We start from the raw sequence: 19,224 nt of genomic DNA, 5'->3' as shown, positions 1-19,224 counted from the left end.
GAATTTCCTATTATCATACTTTTAAAATAATGTGATGCATGGAACATAATCAATCAATAAATAGTATGCCAACAAGTTATAAGAAGTGTTACCTTACATTCCTGCCAATTGTAGACTGTGTAAATAATGTATAATATAGCGTTGAGCATTCACATGATCTAATCTAACCACCCCTTTCCCCCCAATCACTCTCTTAGGTGAAGGGCATCTCACTGGAGGCCACAGGAACATTGTAAAGCCAGCGGGACACAATGGGTGGAGAAATGACCAGCCCATAGCTATAGATGAGGGGAGTGAACCCTCAACCCAGCATGCTATCGTGATAGAGGTTAGTGTCATAGTGTAACATCAGAATTACAGTACATTAAATGTGGCTTGTTAATTTCAGAAATGCTTTCCTCAGCTATTCACTGGCTTGCATCAATATGTATATGCCGTGTAGGAGCTTGTGAGACTCCCTAAGACATACTTATCCAATTATATTGATTATAACCTCCTCTGTTCTTGTCAGTCTGTAGATGCAGAGGCTGCAGGTCCTGGGGTCAAGCAGGAGAGTACTGAAGGAGAGGAGGACCCACAACACAGCAGAGACATCCAGACTGGAACAGCGGCTGGAGTGGCGCCCCCTGTAGCCACAGAGGACCTGGCCACTGCTCTGAATGTCAATCTCAAGTCAGAGACAGACACTGATACTTTAAATGTAACACACCGGCTCTTACACACAGGGTCTGACCACAGATCAGACCCAGAGGGGCTGGGTAGACTGGGCTGTCCTCCTGCTCCTGGCTCAGATTACTTACCGGTATTTCATCAGAGCCAGAGGACGGTTCATTCTCTTGGAGATGGTGACGTGCTAGACACTGGGGTTGATGATCTCTCCTGTTCTTATGATACAGAGATGGACCCTGCCAACATGTCCTTAGGTTTAGAGACACAGACTGATCTGTCTAGAGAAGACTGGAACCGGTACAGTTGTAGTGTAAATTCTGAAAGATGTCTAGATAGGATAGGGGAGGTTATTGTGGTAGATGAGGTGACTGTGAAAGTGGAGGGCGATGCTCCTCCTGCACGGAATGCAGATAGTCACCTTGGAGACGGACACTCACAGAGCAGAGATTTCTTAGATTACAGGGGAAGCTTGGAGACAAATCTAAACGTCACAACCAATTCTCCTTTACATGCGTTCAAGGATCGCGACCCAGTGTCCACGTCGATGGGGCCTTCCGGTTCACACCATTTCGATCAGGTATTGAACTCAAACAACAGGGCTGGAGCCCAGGTTCAGGGAGGGAGAGCCACATCAGGCAATGGTAAAGAGAAACGGTTCCTCTGCATGTTCTGTAACAAAGGCTTCAGGTGCCTCCAGAAGGTGGAGATCCACCAGAGGGTCCACACAGGGGAGAACCCCTTCAGTTGTACCCAGTGTGAGAAGAGATTCTCCCGCCAGGACCACCTGAAGAGGCACCAGATGGTCCACACAGGGGAGAAACCCTTCAGCTGCCCCCAGTGTGAGAAGAGGTTCTCCCGCCAAGACCAGCTGAAGATGCACCTGAAGGTCCACACGGGAGAGAGGCCATTCTCCTGTACGCACTGTGGGAAGAGGTTTTCAGAGAGGAGCTACCTCAGGACACACCAGCATAAAATGCACACGGCCCTTGTATAGAGTATGGTGACATGTAATCAGGATGAAAGTAAGGTGGTCCTGGTGGCATCCCGGCAAAATAAATAGTGGGGGTACGCCGTACCGGTAAAACATGAGCCAATCACAATAATGCAAGCAAAATGTCAATAAAACTGTAGGCTATTACACCATTATTTTTCATTAAGCTACCGCATAGCTGAGGCATGAACAATTTGCGAATGGACTTGAAAACCAGTGGTATAACTTCTCCAAAATTCGACGTGGTTCGACGGGAACACTGACATTTTTCCAAGGCAGTGATGAATGGCTGACAGAGACACGTGGACAGCAGTGGATGTATAAATTCTGGCCTAATGAAAAATCGTCAAAATGTCATTAGACTTTGTGGTGTTTTGTGTGACAGACGTCTCTTTCCGTTTCCATGTTTGGGGGCTGGAAATACAGTGCATTCAGAAAGTATTCATAGCCCTTGACTTATTCCACATTTTGTCATGTTACAGCCTGAATTCAAAAGGTATTCAATATAGTTTTTTCTCTCATCCATCTAAACATGTTTTTAGAAATGTTAACTGTATTTCATTTCAGAAATTTGCTATCTAATTTACATATGTATTCACAATCCTGAGTCAATACATGTTGGAATCACCTTTGACAGTGTTTACAGCTGTGATGTCTTTCTGGCTAAGTCTCTTAAGAGCATTGCACACCAATATTTGCACATTATTATTTTTATTTTTTTTCAAGCTCTGTCAAGTTGGTTGTTGATCATTGCTAGACAGCCATTTAAGTCTTGCCATAGATTTTCAAGCTGCTTTAAGTCAAAACATTTAACGTCATCTTGGTAAGCGACTCCAGTGTATATTTGGCCTTGTTATAGGTTATTGTCCTGCTGAAAGGTGAATTAATTTCCCAATGTCTGGTGGAAAGCATACTGAACCAGGTTTTCCTCTAGGGTTGTGCCTGTGCTTATCTCCATTCCGTTAACCTTTTATCCTGAAAACCCCCACATTCCTTAACGATTACAAGCATGCATATAACATGATGCAGCCACCACTATGCTTGAAAATATGGAGAGTGGTACTCAGTAATGTGTTGAATTGGATTTGCCCCGAACATACACTTTTTTGCCCTGAATACAGTGTTATTACTTTGCCACATTTTTTACAGTATTTAGTGCCTTGTTGCAAACAGGATGCATGTATTGGAATATTGTTATTCTGTAGAGGCTTCCTTATTTTAATTCTGTCAATTAGGATAGTATTGTGGAGTAACTCTAATTTTCTTGAGCCATCCTCAGTTTTCTCCTCTCACAGCCATTCAGCCATTAAACTCTAACTATTTTTAAGTCACTACTGACCTCATGGTGAAATCCCTGAGCGATTTCCTTCCTCTCAGGCAACTGAGTTACGAAGGATGCCTATATCTTTGTTGTGACTGGATGTATTGATACACCATCCAAAGTGTAATAACTTCACCATGCTCAAAGAGATATTTAATGTCTGCTTTAAAAATATATATATTGAAATACCTACAGGTGGCCTTCTGTGCGAGGCATCGGAAAACCTCCCTGATCTTTGTATTTGAAATTCACTGTTCGACTGATGGACATTACAGATAATTGCATGTGTGGGGTACAGAGATGAAGTCATAAAAAAAAAATGTTAAACATTATTGCTGAACTTATTTAGATTTACCATAACAAAGGGGTTGAATACTTAATGACTAAAGACATTTCAGCTTTTCATTTTTAATTCATTAGTAAAATAATTCAACAAAATATAATTCCACTTTGACATTATGGGGTTTTGTGTGTAGGCCAGTGACAAAGGAATTCATAATTGAATGTATTTTAAATTCAGGCTAACACAAAATGTGGAAAAATTCAAGCGGTGTGAATACTTTCTGAAGGCAAGCCTGACCCTGGACCCTAGATAAGATAGACTGGGCTAACACAGCAAACCTTTTAGGCCAATAATATGCTGTTTTTAAATGTTTTTTTTGTTTGCTTTATAATCGTGAGAGAAATTAGTTATACATAGATAGCTATCAAGGTTAGCAGTATTTTCTCAAAATGAACCTCATTGTGCTTCTACATCTGCATTGCTAGCTGTTTTGGGTTTTAGGCTGGGTTTCTGTATAGCACTTTGACATCTGCTTATGTAAAAAGGGCTTTATAAATGCATTTAGAAATACCAGGCCTTTGGCATGGTGCAGGAGCAGATAGGGTCAAAGTAGTGGAATGGGGTAGTGGGTTAATGAGTGTAGGGTTAGTTGGAAGGGTGTTTATTTATTTTAAAATATCTTCCAATTTAAAATATGTTTTTTTTTAATTATCGCAAAGTATAATGGATTTATATTATAGTCCAGTTGGGGGAGGTAATGCAACATATTGGATGCCAACCGCCGTTAAACTCCGAAGAAGAAGAAAATGGAAGTAAACAGTGATCAAGAAAACGTCGGCATTTTAGCAAAGATATTACTCATTTAATTGCACAGCATCACATACTTATCCAATGTAGTCTTTAATTCGATTTGGAGATGTTATATAAATAATCAAATATCAAGCATTACTAGCTGGCCAACGCTCTGGTTAAACCGGATGTCCTCAGATAACTCTGGGCCCAGTGTCCTCAGTCAAGTTTAGAGCCTATGTGCAATAACATGATTATCCTTGCACAAAACAGCTCAAGGGAAGGACACATGGCTGCCATCGCTCAAAATGTACTCCCCTGTAAACTACAAAGAACATCCTGCAACACTAACGAGCTTAGAGTGCCAAACTATTTCACTGACATTGGTCTTTGCTTGCACTCCTGCAAAAACAGGAAACACCTGAGCCTAAAGCAGACACTGCCAGTTCCCCTTATCTCACGCTTCCTTGACACACAGACATTTCATAAGCACATACACTCACACTCCACCCCCCTCTACTGGTCGGGTGCCAAGAGCAGAGGACTCTGCTGTGCACGACGAGACTCCGCCTACATTATTCTGTGTATACATTCTGCTGCAAACTCTGTCTAAGCAGCTTAATTAGCTGACTCCTCACAGAGTCATATGCTTCGGTCTTTTAGGTTTTTGCTACACTTGAATCCACTCTGTCCAGCGTCATTGTTTTGCACTCCCTCTCCAGTATGTGAACACCAACAGAGACAGGACTTGACTGATAGCTAACGTTACCTAGATAGCATCTAACAATGGCTAACGTGAACAGTATGGTTTTTCACACTCAAATAGCCTCAATCATGGATGTTCTAGCGAATGCAGCCGTGGCAGAGATCTGTAAAGTCGTAGACGACGACTATGCAGTGTTTCGTTTGGAAATAACTCAAAGCCAGAAGGAAAACAGGGCATTGAGGAGGAAACTACAGCTTCTGGAAATGAAAGTATCACGGGAGCGCACAGAGAAGACTATGCGAGAGCGCGTTCTCGCCAGTCCCAAGATCCTCGACCGATACAGAGCAACCGCAAGAGGTACATTTTTCAGAATAGCCCTGGCAATATTTGGAAATTATGTTCACGCTTTCATAAAAGCATGACACCAAGGGTGCGTTCGTAAACTCAATCTATCTACTCTGATTTCAGCGCACTCTCGTCTGGGTGTGCCAGGGAGGGCAGAAAATCTGATGCATTTACGAACGCGCAACACCGGTTAAAAGTGACCGGTGTCAGTAAACCTCTGCAAAAAGTGATTCTATTGTTGCCAGCAGATTGTCACCAACGATCTAGATAACATGAAAACAGCCTAACTAGCTCTGCTACGGCGAGTAAAATGGTCAGAGTGAGGTGTTCTCTCATGTGTCTGGAAGTAGCTAGCCAACTTTAGCCTGTTAGCTTGGGTGCTTGACTGCCGTTTTGAGGTCAGAACGCTCGGATGAACCCAGTTCCTCGATCAGAGCGTCCAGTGTGCACTCCGAGAGCGAAACGTTCTGAATTTACGAACACACCCTTAGTACACAAGTAGAATTTGGGGGCCCTGAACACATATGCAGCCATCGTAAAAAAAAACGCATCCTGGTGGCTTTTTTCCATTCCGCCATAACCAAATAATCTAACATGATATTACAGAAAAGGTGATGTATACCTACCTACCCCTATGTTTTGATGGTCAATGACTACAAGGATGCCATGCACAACCTCAAACCTCATTTTGCTATTCCACCATAACCGGACAATGCATTTTCTGTAATATCTGCTGAACCAAACACAACACAGAATGTGATTTATAAAAAAATGACACACCTACACGGCCAAAAGTTTGGACACCTCTTCAAATGAGTTGATTTGCTATTTCAGCCATACCCATTGCTGACAGGTGTAAACAATCGATCACACGACCATGCAATCTCCATAGACAAACATTGGCAGTAGAATGGCCCGTACTGAAGAGCTTTGACTTTCAACGTGGCACAATCATAGGATGCCACCTTTTCAATGAGTCACTTTGTTCAATTTCTGCCCTTCTAGAGCTGCCCCGGTCAACTGTAAGTGCTGTTATTGTGAAGTGTAAATGTCTAGGAGAAACAACGGCTCAGCTACGAAGTAGTAGGCCACACAAGCTCACAGAACGGGACTGCTGAAGCGCATAGAGCGTAAAAATCGTCTGTCCTTGGTTGCAACAATCACTACCGAGTTCAAAACTGCCTCTAGAAGCAATGTCAGCACAATAATTGTTTGTCGGGAACTTCATGAAATGGGTTTCCATGGCTAAGCAGCCGTACGCAAGCCTAAGATCACCATGCGCAATGCCAAGTGTCGGCTGGAGGGGTGTAAAGCTTGCCACCATTGGACTCTGGAACAGTGGAAACACGTTCCCTGAAGTGCCAGGAGAATGCTACTTGCCCCAAATCCATAGCGCCAGCTGTAAAGTTTGGTGGAGGAGGAATAATGGTCTGGGGCTGTTGTTCATGGTTCGGGCTCGGCTCCTTAGTTCAAGTGAAGGGAAATCTTAACGCTGCAGCAAAGTGACATTCTAGACCAGGTCTGGGCAACTCCAGGCCTCGGGGGCTTGATTGGTGTCACACTTTTCCCCCATCCCTAGCAAACACACCTGATTTCAACTAATTGCATTGAACTGAAGATCACAATTAGTTGATTATTAGAGTCAGGTGTGTTAGCTGGCTGGGGCATAAGTGTGACACCAATCAGGCCTCCGAGGCCTGGAGTTCCCCAGACCTGTCTAGACGATTCTGTGCTTCCAACTTTGTGGCCATAGTTTGGGGAAGGCCCATTCCTGTTTCAGCATGACAATGCCCCCGTGCACAAAGCGAGGTCCATACAGAAATGGTTAGTTGAGATCGGTGTGGAAGAACTTGACTGGCCTGCACAGAGCCCTGACCTCAACCCCATCGACTGCGAGCCGGGTGGAAACGCATTCTCATCAGTGCCCGACCTCACTAATGCTCGTGGCTGAATGGAAGCAAATCCCTGCAGAAATGTTCCAATATCTAGTGGAAAGCCTTCCCAGAAGAGTGGATGCTGTTATGGCAGCAAGGAGGGACCAACTCCATATTATTGCCTATGATTTTGGAAGGAGAGTTTCGATGAGCAGGTGACCATACTTTTGTCCATGTACTATATGCTTTGATGGTCAAGTACAACATCATAAACAGTTCCCATAATTATATAATGGTGGACTGCCATGGGAAGGTCTCCTCTAAAATCGCCATTTCTCACAACATACACCATAGAATATTATTTCTGTTGATTTAAAAAAAACTTTTTTTTTGAGAAACAACACTTGAAAGTGAGTCCCAGTTTAGGAGCAATGCGGAATCAACCATTTTTTTTATTTATTCTGCTTTACTGGAAATGTATTCATAGAGTTAGGCCAATATTGGACTAAAGGAGCCTAATGTTACTCCTTATAGTCCAAGGATCTAAAATGTTTTGTTTAAAGGCGAATTGTCTCTGGAAGCCAAAACAGCCAAACACTATTTCTAAACATGAATTGATTCTCAATTGCGGTACTGTTGTAGAAGCATAAAGACCTCTACATTCATATCACATCAAAATGATTTCACAAATGCAAAATACACACTTAACTTGTTTTAATTAAACACGGTTGCAACCAACCAACAGTATTTTTCAGTGACGTGTTTGTGGCGTCCATCTTCCGTTTACACAGGTGTTCGGAGACGCAGGAAGCTAACTAACACAGGTAGTCCACTCTGTCGTCCTTCTGTTTTCCATAAACAAGCACTGTAACATGTTAATATGGCTGTGTGGTAACCCTATAAAAAAAGGTGTCGTAAATAATTTATTGCTGATATGAAAGATATGTTCCCAAAACCGTACTGCAAGCGATGTTAAATGTTGAAAGCAAGTGTTGGGGCTCTTAATAACAAAACTACCCAGGTCAGAAGATACTATCGCCAATTGGCGCTAAAAGCAGTTTTGCGTCTATGAATGAAGTAGCATGGAGTCAGCTATTGACACCAAGCTAAGGCAATAGCAAGCAGGATTGTGAACAGGACAGGGACATATGTCTGGTCCCCCCCCCACTATAACTTTTTAACCATAGACTTCAAGAAGGCTTCGGTAGTATGCATGGTGCTGGAAGATTGAGATTCTATGGTATGCTTCTCAAGATTGTTACAAACATGGACATTTTTTTTGACTACTTCAAGGGTCGTTTCACCAAATGAGTACCTTCCTTTTGATATTTTAAGTAGAAATTGTGCACCGGTATTACATTTTAAAGCCTGTTTATATTAAATGAAGTTTCCCTTAATATAGACCACATGGAAACATTGAATACATTTGATTTGCCTATATGAATAAAGACTTCCTAATGTGCCACAATTCAGCATTTTGACATGTCGCCCTCTTGTGCATCTTCTGTGACTTAGAATATTTGAACCCACTTAACTTGGGAGAAATGTTGGGGTTTTCTCCATCATTGTAAAGCCCTAGCTGTTGTGTTTCTTTGACAGTCATTTCTGAAGATTTTTGTTTCTTTCATGTGATTAGTGGTTCGTCTCCTCACGTGAAATGCCTGTCCCTCATTTTAAAGGTCAACCCTGTTACGTGAACTCTTGTTCAATAGTTTCACTATATTAAAACATCTAATAGACTAACCATAGTGTAAAAGCTGAGCTGGTTCTACTCTTCTTTTTAAATCGTCCATTTTCTGGTGATTTGTGCTGGAAAACTAAGCAGGTCGAGCATTACACATCAACCTTGTTACCCATAGATAGACATGCTATAAAATGTTTTTTTAACAATGATTTTTGTGGTTGTGAAGGACACATTCAATTACCCCTCCCTGTTGCCCACAACAAGCTTCCATTCCCCCTGTCATAAGGGGATTTACTGATGATTTAGGATGAAATCGTCAACCCTGTTACTTTATTTGGCACTTACACTACCCACAATTTGGTGGCACAACCCTCAATTATGGGCAATACAAGAGTTTTCAAACCCAGAGTTCCAAGTGGCCAGCACAGGAACACCTCTCAAAGCAGACTCGACAGACCAGCCAGGGGTTTGAGAAGTGATTTGTTACTTTTCTCAATCTGAAGGCACGACATAGATTCCAATGTCTCAAGTAGCTGAACAAGTCATCACAATAACCTGTTCTAATTTGTCAAAAACAATTTTATAATCGAAGGACTGCCTTTGATTCGACGGTCTGCACGTTTATCAAAGTTTAAAAAAAATATATTATATATATACACACACACACACACACACACACACACACACACATACATACATACATACACACAGTACCAGTCAAAAGTTTGGACTCACCTACTCATTCAAGGGTTTTTCTTTATTTTACTATTTTCTACATTGTAGAATAATAGTGAAGACATCAAAACTATGAAATAACACATGGAATCATGTAGCAACCAAAAGTGTTAAACAAATCAAAATATTTTTTAGATTATTCAAAGTAACCACCCTTTTTCTTTGACAGCTTTGCACACTCTTGACATTCTCTCAACCAGCTTCATGAGAAATGTTTTTCCAACAGTCTTAAAAGGAGTTCCCACATATGCTGAGCACTTGTTGGCTGCTTTTCCTTCACTCTGCGGTCCAACTCATCCCAAACCATCTTAATTGGGTTGAGTTCGGGTGACTGTGGCAGCCAGGTCATCTGACGCAGCACTCCAATACTCTCCTTCTTGGTCAAATAGCCCTTACACAGCCTGGAGGTGGGTGTTGGGTCATTGTCCTGTTGAAAAACAAATGATTGTCCCACTCAACGCAAACCAGATGGGATGTCGTATCGAAGCAGAATGCGGTGGTAGACATGCTGGTTAATTGTGCCTTGAATTCTAAATAAATCACTGACAGTGTCACCAGCAAAGCACCGTCACCCCACCACCTCCATGCTTCACGGCGGGAACCACACATGCAGAGATCATCCGTTCACCCTCTGCGTCTCACAAAGACAGGATGGTTGGAACCAAAAATCTCAAATTTGGACCCCAGACCAACGGACACATTTCCACAGGTTTAATGTCCATTGCTTGTGTTTCTTGGCCCAAGCAAGTCTCTTCTTATTGGTGTCCTTTAGTAGTTTCTTTGCAGCAATTCGACCATGAAGGCCTGATTCACACAGTCTCATCTGAATAGTTGATGTTGAGATGTGTCTGTTACTTGAACTCTGTGAAGAATTTATTTGGGCTGCAATCTGAGGCTGGTAACTCTAATGAACTTATCCTCTGCAGCAGAGGTAAATCTGGGTCTTCCTTTCCAGTTGTGTTCCTCATGGGAGCCAGTATGATCATAGCACTTGATGGTTTTTGCAACTGCACTTGAAGAAACTTTCAAAGTTCTTGAAATGTTTCGTATTGACTGACCCATGTCTTAAAGTAATGATGGACTGTCGTTTCTTTGCTTATTTGAGCTGTTCTTGCCATAATATGGACTTGCTCTTTTACCAAATAGGGCTATCTTCTATATACCACCCCTACCTTGTCACAACAACTGATTGGCTCAAACGCATTAAGGAAAGAAATTACACAAGATTGTGCAAAGCTGTCATCAAAGCAAAGGGTGACTATTTTGAAGAATCTTTTTTTGGTTACTACATGATTCCATATGTGTTATTTCAGTTTGTCTTCACTGTTATTCTACAATGTAGAAAATAAAGAAAACCCCTTGAATGAGTAGGTGTGTCCAAACATTTGACTGGTACTGTATATAATAGTTTTTATTCTCCAAATTCATAAAAATTAACAAAAATATAGTTGTTGCATAAGTATTTAGCCCCTTTTGGTTACGCACGCCTAAATTAGTTCAGAAGTTGGCTTAGAAATCACAATTTTATATGGACTTTTTATGAAATAATAGGTTGACACGATTTTTGAATGTTTACCTTTTTCCCTGTCCCCCATACATCTGTAAGGTCCCCCAGTCAAGCATTGACATTCAAGCACAGATTCAACTACAAAGACCAGGGAGATTTTCAAAAGCCTCACAAAGAAAGGCGGGGATTGGTAGATGGTAACAATAACACATCAGACATTGACTATCTCTTTAAGCATGGTCAAGTTAATAATTAGGCTGTGGATGATATTAAATCCTCCAGACACATCGGCCGAATGAAATACAAGAAGTACAACAGTACTTCAGTACGGTTATACAAGAAGACCGGTTGACCAAATGTCACAACACATCAAGAGACAATGACTTGCCCACATTCTCAGAATGCCCAGTTTTGACTCATTATGGGCTAATGTCCCAAAGAGGATGAAGTGGAATGAGTATGTGCATCTATTTAGAATGAGATTTGTCAGCCTTTGTGGACAACTCTCTGGCTAGAGGGTCTCGTACACTCTGATCTGCTATGACCCTGTTGGTCATCCAAGCCATGAATCTTGCCTAAAATGAATATCTGTACAATGGACAAGTACTGTATACTCTACCCTACTCTACCCCCCCCCCCCCCCCCATTGCTACTGCTTGCTCTTTGGGGGTCTAGGCCAGGCTGTTGTGAAGCACTCTGACCGTCATTGTTGTGAAAAGGGCTATATAAATGAGTCTGTATTTGTCAGTTGATCGTCCAGCCACAAAGCATCATTTGTTGGCGGATTTGCTCATTTTATGTTTAATTCTAATATTATGTTGTGTATGTTGTCAGAATCTGCGATTTCAGTGGCTTTCTTCCCATGGCTTACTATGGCAGTCCACCATTATATAATAAACTGAACTATTTATGATGCTGTACTGGGCATCATTGTCATCCTTGACCATCAAAACATCGGTGTAGACATCACCTTTTCCTGTGTTTTAATGTTTGGCTCAGAAGATATGACACAAAATACATTTAGTTGTGTCAGAATGAAAAACTGCCGTTTTTGTGATAGCCCCATATCTGAACATATTCATTCCCAAAGTGTACCAAGTTTCATACTTTTTATGAAAAAGTGAACATATCACCTAAAGTTTGGCACATATCGACTGAACGACATGGCAGAGCCTGTGGGGCCTATAGCCCCGTTCTCTTCTGAGCATGTGTAACTTTAGATGTGTTAATGATATCGTTAACCAGAATTTGGTCTTGGTCAGTTTTTGGATAGTATGCAATAATTCCCCTAATTACTTAGTGATCTTGCGCAAAGACACATTCTAACCAGATTCTTGATTTACGGCATTTTCTTTTATTTCCTCAATGAAAACAATATCGATTTATAAATAGCATATCAATAAGTTATGCTAAGTGTTACCTAACATCCTTGCCTTGTAAACAGTGTACAGTAGTGTGGAGCATTGACAGTACTGAACTTAACCTCTTTTCCCCCAATTACTCTCTCAGGTGAAGGACATTTCACTGGAGGCTACAAGAGCTTTGGGAAGCCAGCGGGACACAATACATGGAGAGATGACCAACCAATCACTGTTGACGAAGGGAGTGGAACCTCAACCCAGCATGTTATCGTGATAGAGGTTAGTGTTGCATCAAATTTACAGTACATTAAATGTGGCCAGTTTATTTCAGAAAGGCTCCCTTTGGCTATTCACTTGCCACAGGGGAGCTTGTGAGACTTCCCCACGACATTGTTATACAATTCAACTCATGTACCGGTAATAACCTCTTGTGTCAGTCTGCAGATGCAGAGGCTGCAGGTCCTGGGGTCAAGGAGGAGAGGTCTGAAGGACAGGAGGACCCGCGTCACTGCAGAGATATCCAGACTGGAGCGCCCCCTGAAGCCACGGAGAACCTCGCTGCCGCCGCGCCCCAGCCCAGGACCCGACGCAGCATCATGGAGGTCAGTGGAACGCCGAACGCCGTCCTCAAGTCCGAGACAGACAACGAGACTTTAACTGTAACACACAGCCTCTTACACACAGGATCTGACCACAGATCAGACCCAGAGAAACTTTGTCTGGGGAGACTGGGCTGTTCTCCTGCTCCCGGATCAGAGTATTTACCATTATTTCACCAGAGCCAGAAGACTGTTCATTCCCATGGAGATGGTGACACGTTAGACACTGGAGGTGATGATCCATCTTGTTCTTACGTTACAAAGATGGACCCTGGCAACATGCCCTTGGGTTTAGAGAGACATACTGATTTGTCTAGAGGGGACTGGAACCGGTACAGTAGTAGTGTAAACTCTGAAGGTTGTCTAGATAAGAAAGGGGAGGGTCTGGTCGTAGATGAGATGACTGTGAAAGTGGAGAGTGATCTTCCTCTGACATGGAATGCAGACGAGACTCACTTAAGAGAAGGACACTCACAGGGCAACAGTAATGACTTCTTAGACTACAGGGAAAGCTTAGAGACAAATCTAAATGTCCCGACCCACTCCTCTTTACACATGTTCAGGGATCGCGACCCATTATCCATGTCGATGGGGCCTTCCGATTCACACGGCCACATCCTTTTAGATCAGGAATTGAACTCAAACGACAGAGCTAAAGCCCAGGCTCAGGGAGGGGGAGCCACGTCAGGCAATGGTAAAGAGAAACGGTTCCTCTGCATGTACTGTAACAAAAGCTTCAGCTGCTCCCAGAATGTGAAGATCCACCAGAGGGTCCACACAGGGGAGAAACCCTTCAGCTGTACCCAGTGTCACATGCGCTTCGCCCAGGCTGGCGCCCTGAAGAGGCACCAGAGGGTCCACACAGGGGAGAAACCCTTCAGCTGTACCCAGTGTCACATGTGCTTCACCCAGGCTGGTCACCTAAAGAGGCACCAGAGGGTCCACACAGGAGAGAAGCCGTTCGCCTGTACGCACTGCAGGAAGAGGTTCTCCGAGAGGAGATGCCTCGGGATACACCAGCAGAAAAACCATTCCACTCTATAACATAGAAAGTGTTGGATTCGGGGTTAAACTTGGAACATTGTTATACTCAGAAGTATAGGAACACTAGTTACAAAAGGGGGGGGGGGGGGCTGAGTGCATGGAAAACAATTGAATGTGACAGTATTGGTAAGGGGAGAAACCGTTGAAGGCTCATATCACTTAGTTCCCTGCTTAGCAATAATGATGCAATGTTTAGCGATAAGGAGGAGACTCCACCCACAGTGGGGTATGAATACTACCACGGGGGAAGCCATGTCTGTGTCGGAATTACAGCTGTATCGACCCTTTGGGAAGAATTCAACTTGGTTAAGCTTCTCTGGTGTCCGTGAGTTATTTACTCAAAATTAGAACCGAACAAAAGTAACCATTCCACTCGATAGCTTCTGACGTTTAGATCAAACCCTGCATTAAAGGAACACTCAGAGAGATGACGCAGATGCACAAAGTAAACAACAGTAGTGGGTCAATTTCCACAACAACTACGTGTTGAAGTGCAAGGCCCAGACATTGTAAGATGTATAAGCCTAAAAAGTAAATTGCTTAGTGTTTGTACTGTGTAGGCCAGTGTTTACCAACTCCAGTCCTCAAGTCCCCCAACAGTACACATTTTCATTGTAGCCCCGGACAAGCACACCTCATTCTACTCAGAGGGCTTGATGATTAGTTGACAAGTTGAATTAGTGCCACAATAAAAATGTTTAATGTTGGTGGTACTTGAGAACTGGAATTGGGGAAACACTGGTGTAGGCTATATGATGTTTTCACATGCCTAGTACATTCCTTCCATTTAACATGTTTTTTTCCCCCCAAGACACTAAGATAACATGAATGCAGTTCATGTAGTTCATGCAGATGTTTAGTTGAGACGTGTATGTGTGGTTTTCAGATGGTGTATTTCAAACTTGTTTATGTTCAATAAACACAGATGTAACAGGGTTATATTGGTGATTCCCCTTGCCACTTTATTGTTAAGCCAATGGGTTTTTGGTTTGAGTTTGTTTTGCCTTCACCTACTCAACATGGCATCTTATTGGCTGGTTTGCGTAGCTCCCTTACGAGGGAGGATGTTCCAGTTAGAATCGTCCCAGTGAACAAGCACCAAACCAGCGGTAAGTTGTTGGTTGCAAAGCACTGTACATCAAAAGTGATTTTATACTCAAGTGATGATTTAAATGTACAATTTATATCAAATTGTTTGTAAATGTTATTCGAACATCACACATAAGATGCAGCGGTTTTTGGAGAATATTTGTTGTGCATTTTGTTGTAGAGAATTCCCGCCAGTATTAGCTAGCAACTTACTGTGTCTGGTGGGGGGGTTCATATATTTTGTACAGTGCGTGAGTGCAGAGTTGGATGGTGAGACGTGCATTGCATGACGTGCAATTTTGTGTCGTTCTTATCAGGTACATTGTTAAATACATTATATTGTATATTGTAATTGTATTATTTTGGTAACTAGCCCAGTGAACAAGCACCAAACCAGCGTGCGTGAGTGCAGAGTTGGATGGTGAGACGTGCATTGCATGACGTGCAATTTTGTGTCGTTCTTATCAGAATAAAGCTACATGACTGGTGCTACATGTTGGAGTTCCGTGTCGATGACTGATTGTACACAACGCAAGACGAGTACTGTTACACCTACATGGGACTTTTCATTCTAAGACTTTCATTGAGACTCTTTAATAAACATCACATCTGATCTCACCCTATTCTGCATAAACATGACAGCTCTTTAGAACAAATATATACCTACTCACTAACAAACACCTACTGTATACGTCAAAATAGTTTAGTCAGGTTTGTCTGATGATGACTTGACTTATAGCTGACCCATTTACCCACAACATATTTATGTCCACCATGATGGGTTTAACAACAATGAAGTCATTATTTAACTACAGTATAGGACTCAAACGGAGTAGGGATGGGTAAGACTCCATGTTTTTATCTGTGTGTACGTACCTGATGGAGTGTATGTCTGTGTAATCTGTATCACCTGTCTCTTCCAGGAGGAGGAGGGTCCAGAGGTGCTGCTGGTGAAGGAGGAGGGGTGTGAGGAGGGTCTGGGGAACCCTGAGGAGGCCATAGTCGTGGATGACAACCAGACTACACCTCCTCCTGAACCCACAGAGGAACCAGCTGAGCAGCACAGGACCACACACATTCTCACTGAGGTGAGCCCACTGTAAACTACTGTCAATTATATTAGGTCAGGGCTGATCCAGGATCAGTTTAGCCTTTTAGATCACAATTAATACAATTATATAGAAATATCCTAGATCAGTACTTCTATTCTGAGACTCTTTGTGGATACGGGCCCAAGTCCTGATGAATTTTGTCTTAAGTGTGGGACCAAGCCTTTTTATCAAACCAATTATCAAACCATTAAAGACTGTCAAGTAATTAAATAAATTAACATGTTTGCATAGTACTCACAGCAATCCCTCATTGCCCAATCAGAAAATGCTCCATAGCAGGGTGCTCATATCAGATTTCTTGATCCAACATCCTCTCACTCTATCTCTTACAGCCAGTAGACATGGAGGATGGGAAGCCTGATCTGCTGCTAGTCAAAGAGGAGACAATAGAAGATGGACCAGAGAGCACTGACCTGCTGAGTGGACTAAAGATGGGGGAGCAAGGTGAGGGAGCAATACATATAGCCTACATATAGTAATAGATCTTCAATGGGAATAGTGATGGATCTGGATATTTATCAAAATGAAATCAGCACAACTTATGTTTACATACAAAAACACAGAAATGTATGAACTTGACCTGGTAATTGACAAAAAAAAACATGTAGAATTCTCACATGTTTGTCAAGCCCATTTTATAACCTCTTCCTGCAGGTAGTTGGCTGGAGGCTAACAGAGACTGGACGGCCATCTTGGATTCCCAGACCCAGGCGGGTCCAGCCAAGGGTCCAGGGGACAACATCACTGAGGCGGCCAGGACTAGAGGTGACATAGTGAAGGTCAGTGGATGGGACAGTGTCCTTAACTCTGGGCTGGGGAACAACACTGTTAACCACAACCAGAAACAGACAGTCGTACACAAAACAACATCCAATTTTAGGCTCCATGACAATAGACTGGCTGAGACCAGGGCAAGGTGTAGATTTGGTCTGCGAGGACGTGTCCGTATTCGGCTAGCGAGGCTCCATCCTGCTCCTATAGATGTGATTCAGAGAGACTGATGGCGCCTCCGTTTTTAAAAGTTTTTTTGTTGAATTTTACCCCCTTTTTCTCCCCAATTTCGTGGTATCCAATTGTTAGTAGCTACTATCTTGTCTCATCAAAACAACTCCCCTCCCGTACGGGCTCGGGAGAGACGAAGGTTGAAAGTCATGCGTCCTCCAATACACAACCCAACCAAGCCGCACTGCTTCTTAACACAGCGCGCATCCAACCCGGAAGCCAGCTGTGTCGGAGGAAACACAGTGCACCTGGCAACCTTGGTTAGCCCGCCACAGGAGTCGCTGGTGCGAGATGAGACAAGGATATCACTACGGGCCAAGCCCTCCCTATGCCAATTGTGCGTTGCCCCACGGACCTCCCGGTCGCGGCCGGCTACGACCGAGCCTGGGCATGAACCCAGAGTCTCTGGTGGCACAGCTGGCGCTGCAGTACAGTGCACTTTACCACTGCACCACCCGGGAGGCCTGATGGCGCCTCAGTTTAACCCCCTAACAGGTGCTGCCTTCAGCCTGCCTTCTATAGGATCTATCAACTGGAACATGGACCCTGTGACATCATAGACACTCCCTGGCCTTCGTCCTCCTCACACTCTCCTAATGTTAAACCAGACCTCAGACAATATCCGTGCCTCAACACTAAATGACTACACAAGCCCATTGACAAATGACAGTATTAGTAGTAGTAATGCTATCAGTAGATCCGGTGGCAAAGAGAAGCGCTTCCCATGTTCGTTCTGTTGGAAAGCCTGGATATCCACCAAAGGATGCACACGGGGGAAAAAATCGTTAGTCTGCCACTTGTGCCGGGCCAGTTTGGCCCACTCCTCCAACCTGAAGTGGTACCAGAGGGTCCACACAGGGGAGAAACCCTACAGCTGCCCCCAGTGTGAGAAGAGGTTCTCCCGTCAGCACCAGCTGAAGGTGCACCTGAAGGTCCACACTGGAAAAATGCTGTTCACCTGTACGCACTGTGGGAAGAGGTTCTCAGAGAGGAGCTACCTCAGGATACACCAGCAAGAAATGCACACGGCCCCTGTATAGTGACATGTAGTGTAGAACTAGTTAGTTTGTAGTTAATTCTATTGGTTTAGGATGTAGTAGATTACTGGATGAGATGAACTGAGGAAATAGAGTATGATGATGATGCAGAGTAGAGGATATGGTGATGGTTGGTGTCCTAAAATGCTTCACTGATGAAGTGTCATGTTTACAGAATGTAATTTTTAACCTTTTCCAGAGTATTCTAAAATACATTTATCAAAGGGAGGGTACCAGATTTACAGAAAATGTCAAGTTATTCTAAACTCAGCAAAAAAATAAATGGCCCTTTTTCAGGACCCTGTCTTTCAAAGATATTTGGATTTTTATGAATTAACTTCACAAATCTTCATTGTAAAGGGTTTAAACACTATTTCACATGCTTGTTCAATGAGCCATAAACAATTAATGAACATGCACCTGTGGAACGGTTGTTAAGACACTAACAGCTTACAGACAGTAGGCAATTAAGGTCACTGTTATGAAAACTTAGGACACTAAAGAGGCCTTTCTACAGATTCTGAAAAACACCAAAAGAAAGATGCCCAGGGTCCCTGCTCATCTGTGTGAATGTGCCTTGGGCATGCTGCAAGGAGGCATGAGGACTGCAGATGTGGTCAGGGCAATAAATTGCAATGTCTGTACTGTGAGATGCCTAAGACAGCACTACGGGGAGACGGGGCGGACAGCTGATCGTCCTCACAGTGGCAGACTACGTGTAACAACACCTGCTCAGGATCGGTACATCCGAACATCACACCTGCGGGACAGGTACAGGATGGCAACAACAACTATGCGTTACAGGGAAGACATCCTCCTCCCTCGTGTGGTACCCTTCCTGCAGGCTCGTCCTGACATGACCCTCCAGCATGACAATGCGACCAGCCATACTGCTCATTCTGTGCTTGATTTCCTGCAAGATAAGAATGTCTTGGCCAGCGAAGAGCGCGGATCTTAATCCCATTGAGAACGTCGGGCCATTCCCTGCCCAGAAATGTACGGGAAATTGCAGGTGCCTTGGTGGAAGAGTAGGGTAACATCTCACAGCAAGAACCAGCAAATCTGGTGCAGTCCAT

General features: G+C 43.3%; 1 protein-coding gene across 5 annotated transcripts in view; it reads left to right on the top strand.

Moving 5' to 3' along the window:
• Positions 1-19,224, top strand: part of LOC110498662 (uncharacterized) — a 36,370-nt gene that overhangs the window by 15,389 nt on the left and 1,757 nt on the right. The window contains exons 2-7 of one of the 5 annotated variants that reach the window (XM_090210566.1): positions 5,053-5,116; positions 12,414-12,544; positions 12,703-12,867; positions 15,957-16,085; positions 16,442-16,553; positions 16,764-16,888. In XM_090210566.1, the coding sequence (XP_090066692.1) occupies positions 5,053-5,116; positions 12,414-12,544; positions 12,703-12,867; positions 15,957-16,085; positions 16,442-16,553; positions 16,764-16,888 (726 nt within the window). Of the gene's footprint in view, positions 1-197; positions 329-511; positions 2,992-4,567; positions 5,117-12,413; positions 12,545-12,702; positions 12,868-15,920; positions 16,086-16,441; positions 16,554-16,763; positions 16,889-19,224 lie in introns of those variants that run through there. The other 4 variants (XM_036953723.2, XM_090210564.1, XM_090210565.1 and 1 more) reach the window with 4 other exon arrangements.

This window comes from Oncorhynchus mykiss, chromosome 19 (genome assembly GCF_057628025.1).
Source record: "Oncorhynchus mykiss isolate SJ-2025 chromosome 19, ASM5762802v1, whole genome shotgun sequence".
NCBI lineage: Eukaryota > Metazoa > Chordata > Actinopteri > Salmoniformes > Salmonidae > Oncorhynchus > Oncorhynchus mykiss.
This window is presented reverse-complemented; position numbering and strand designations above follow the sequence as displayed.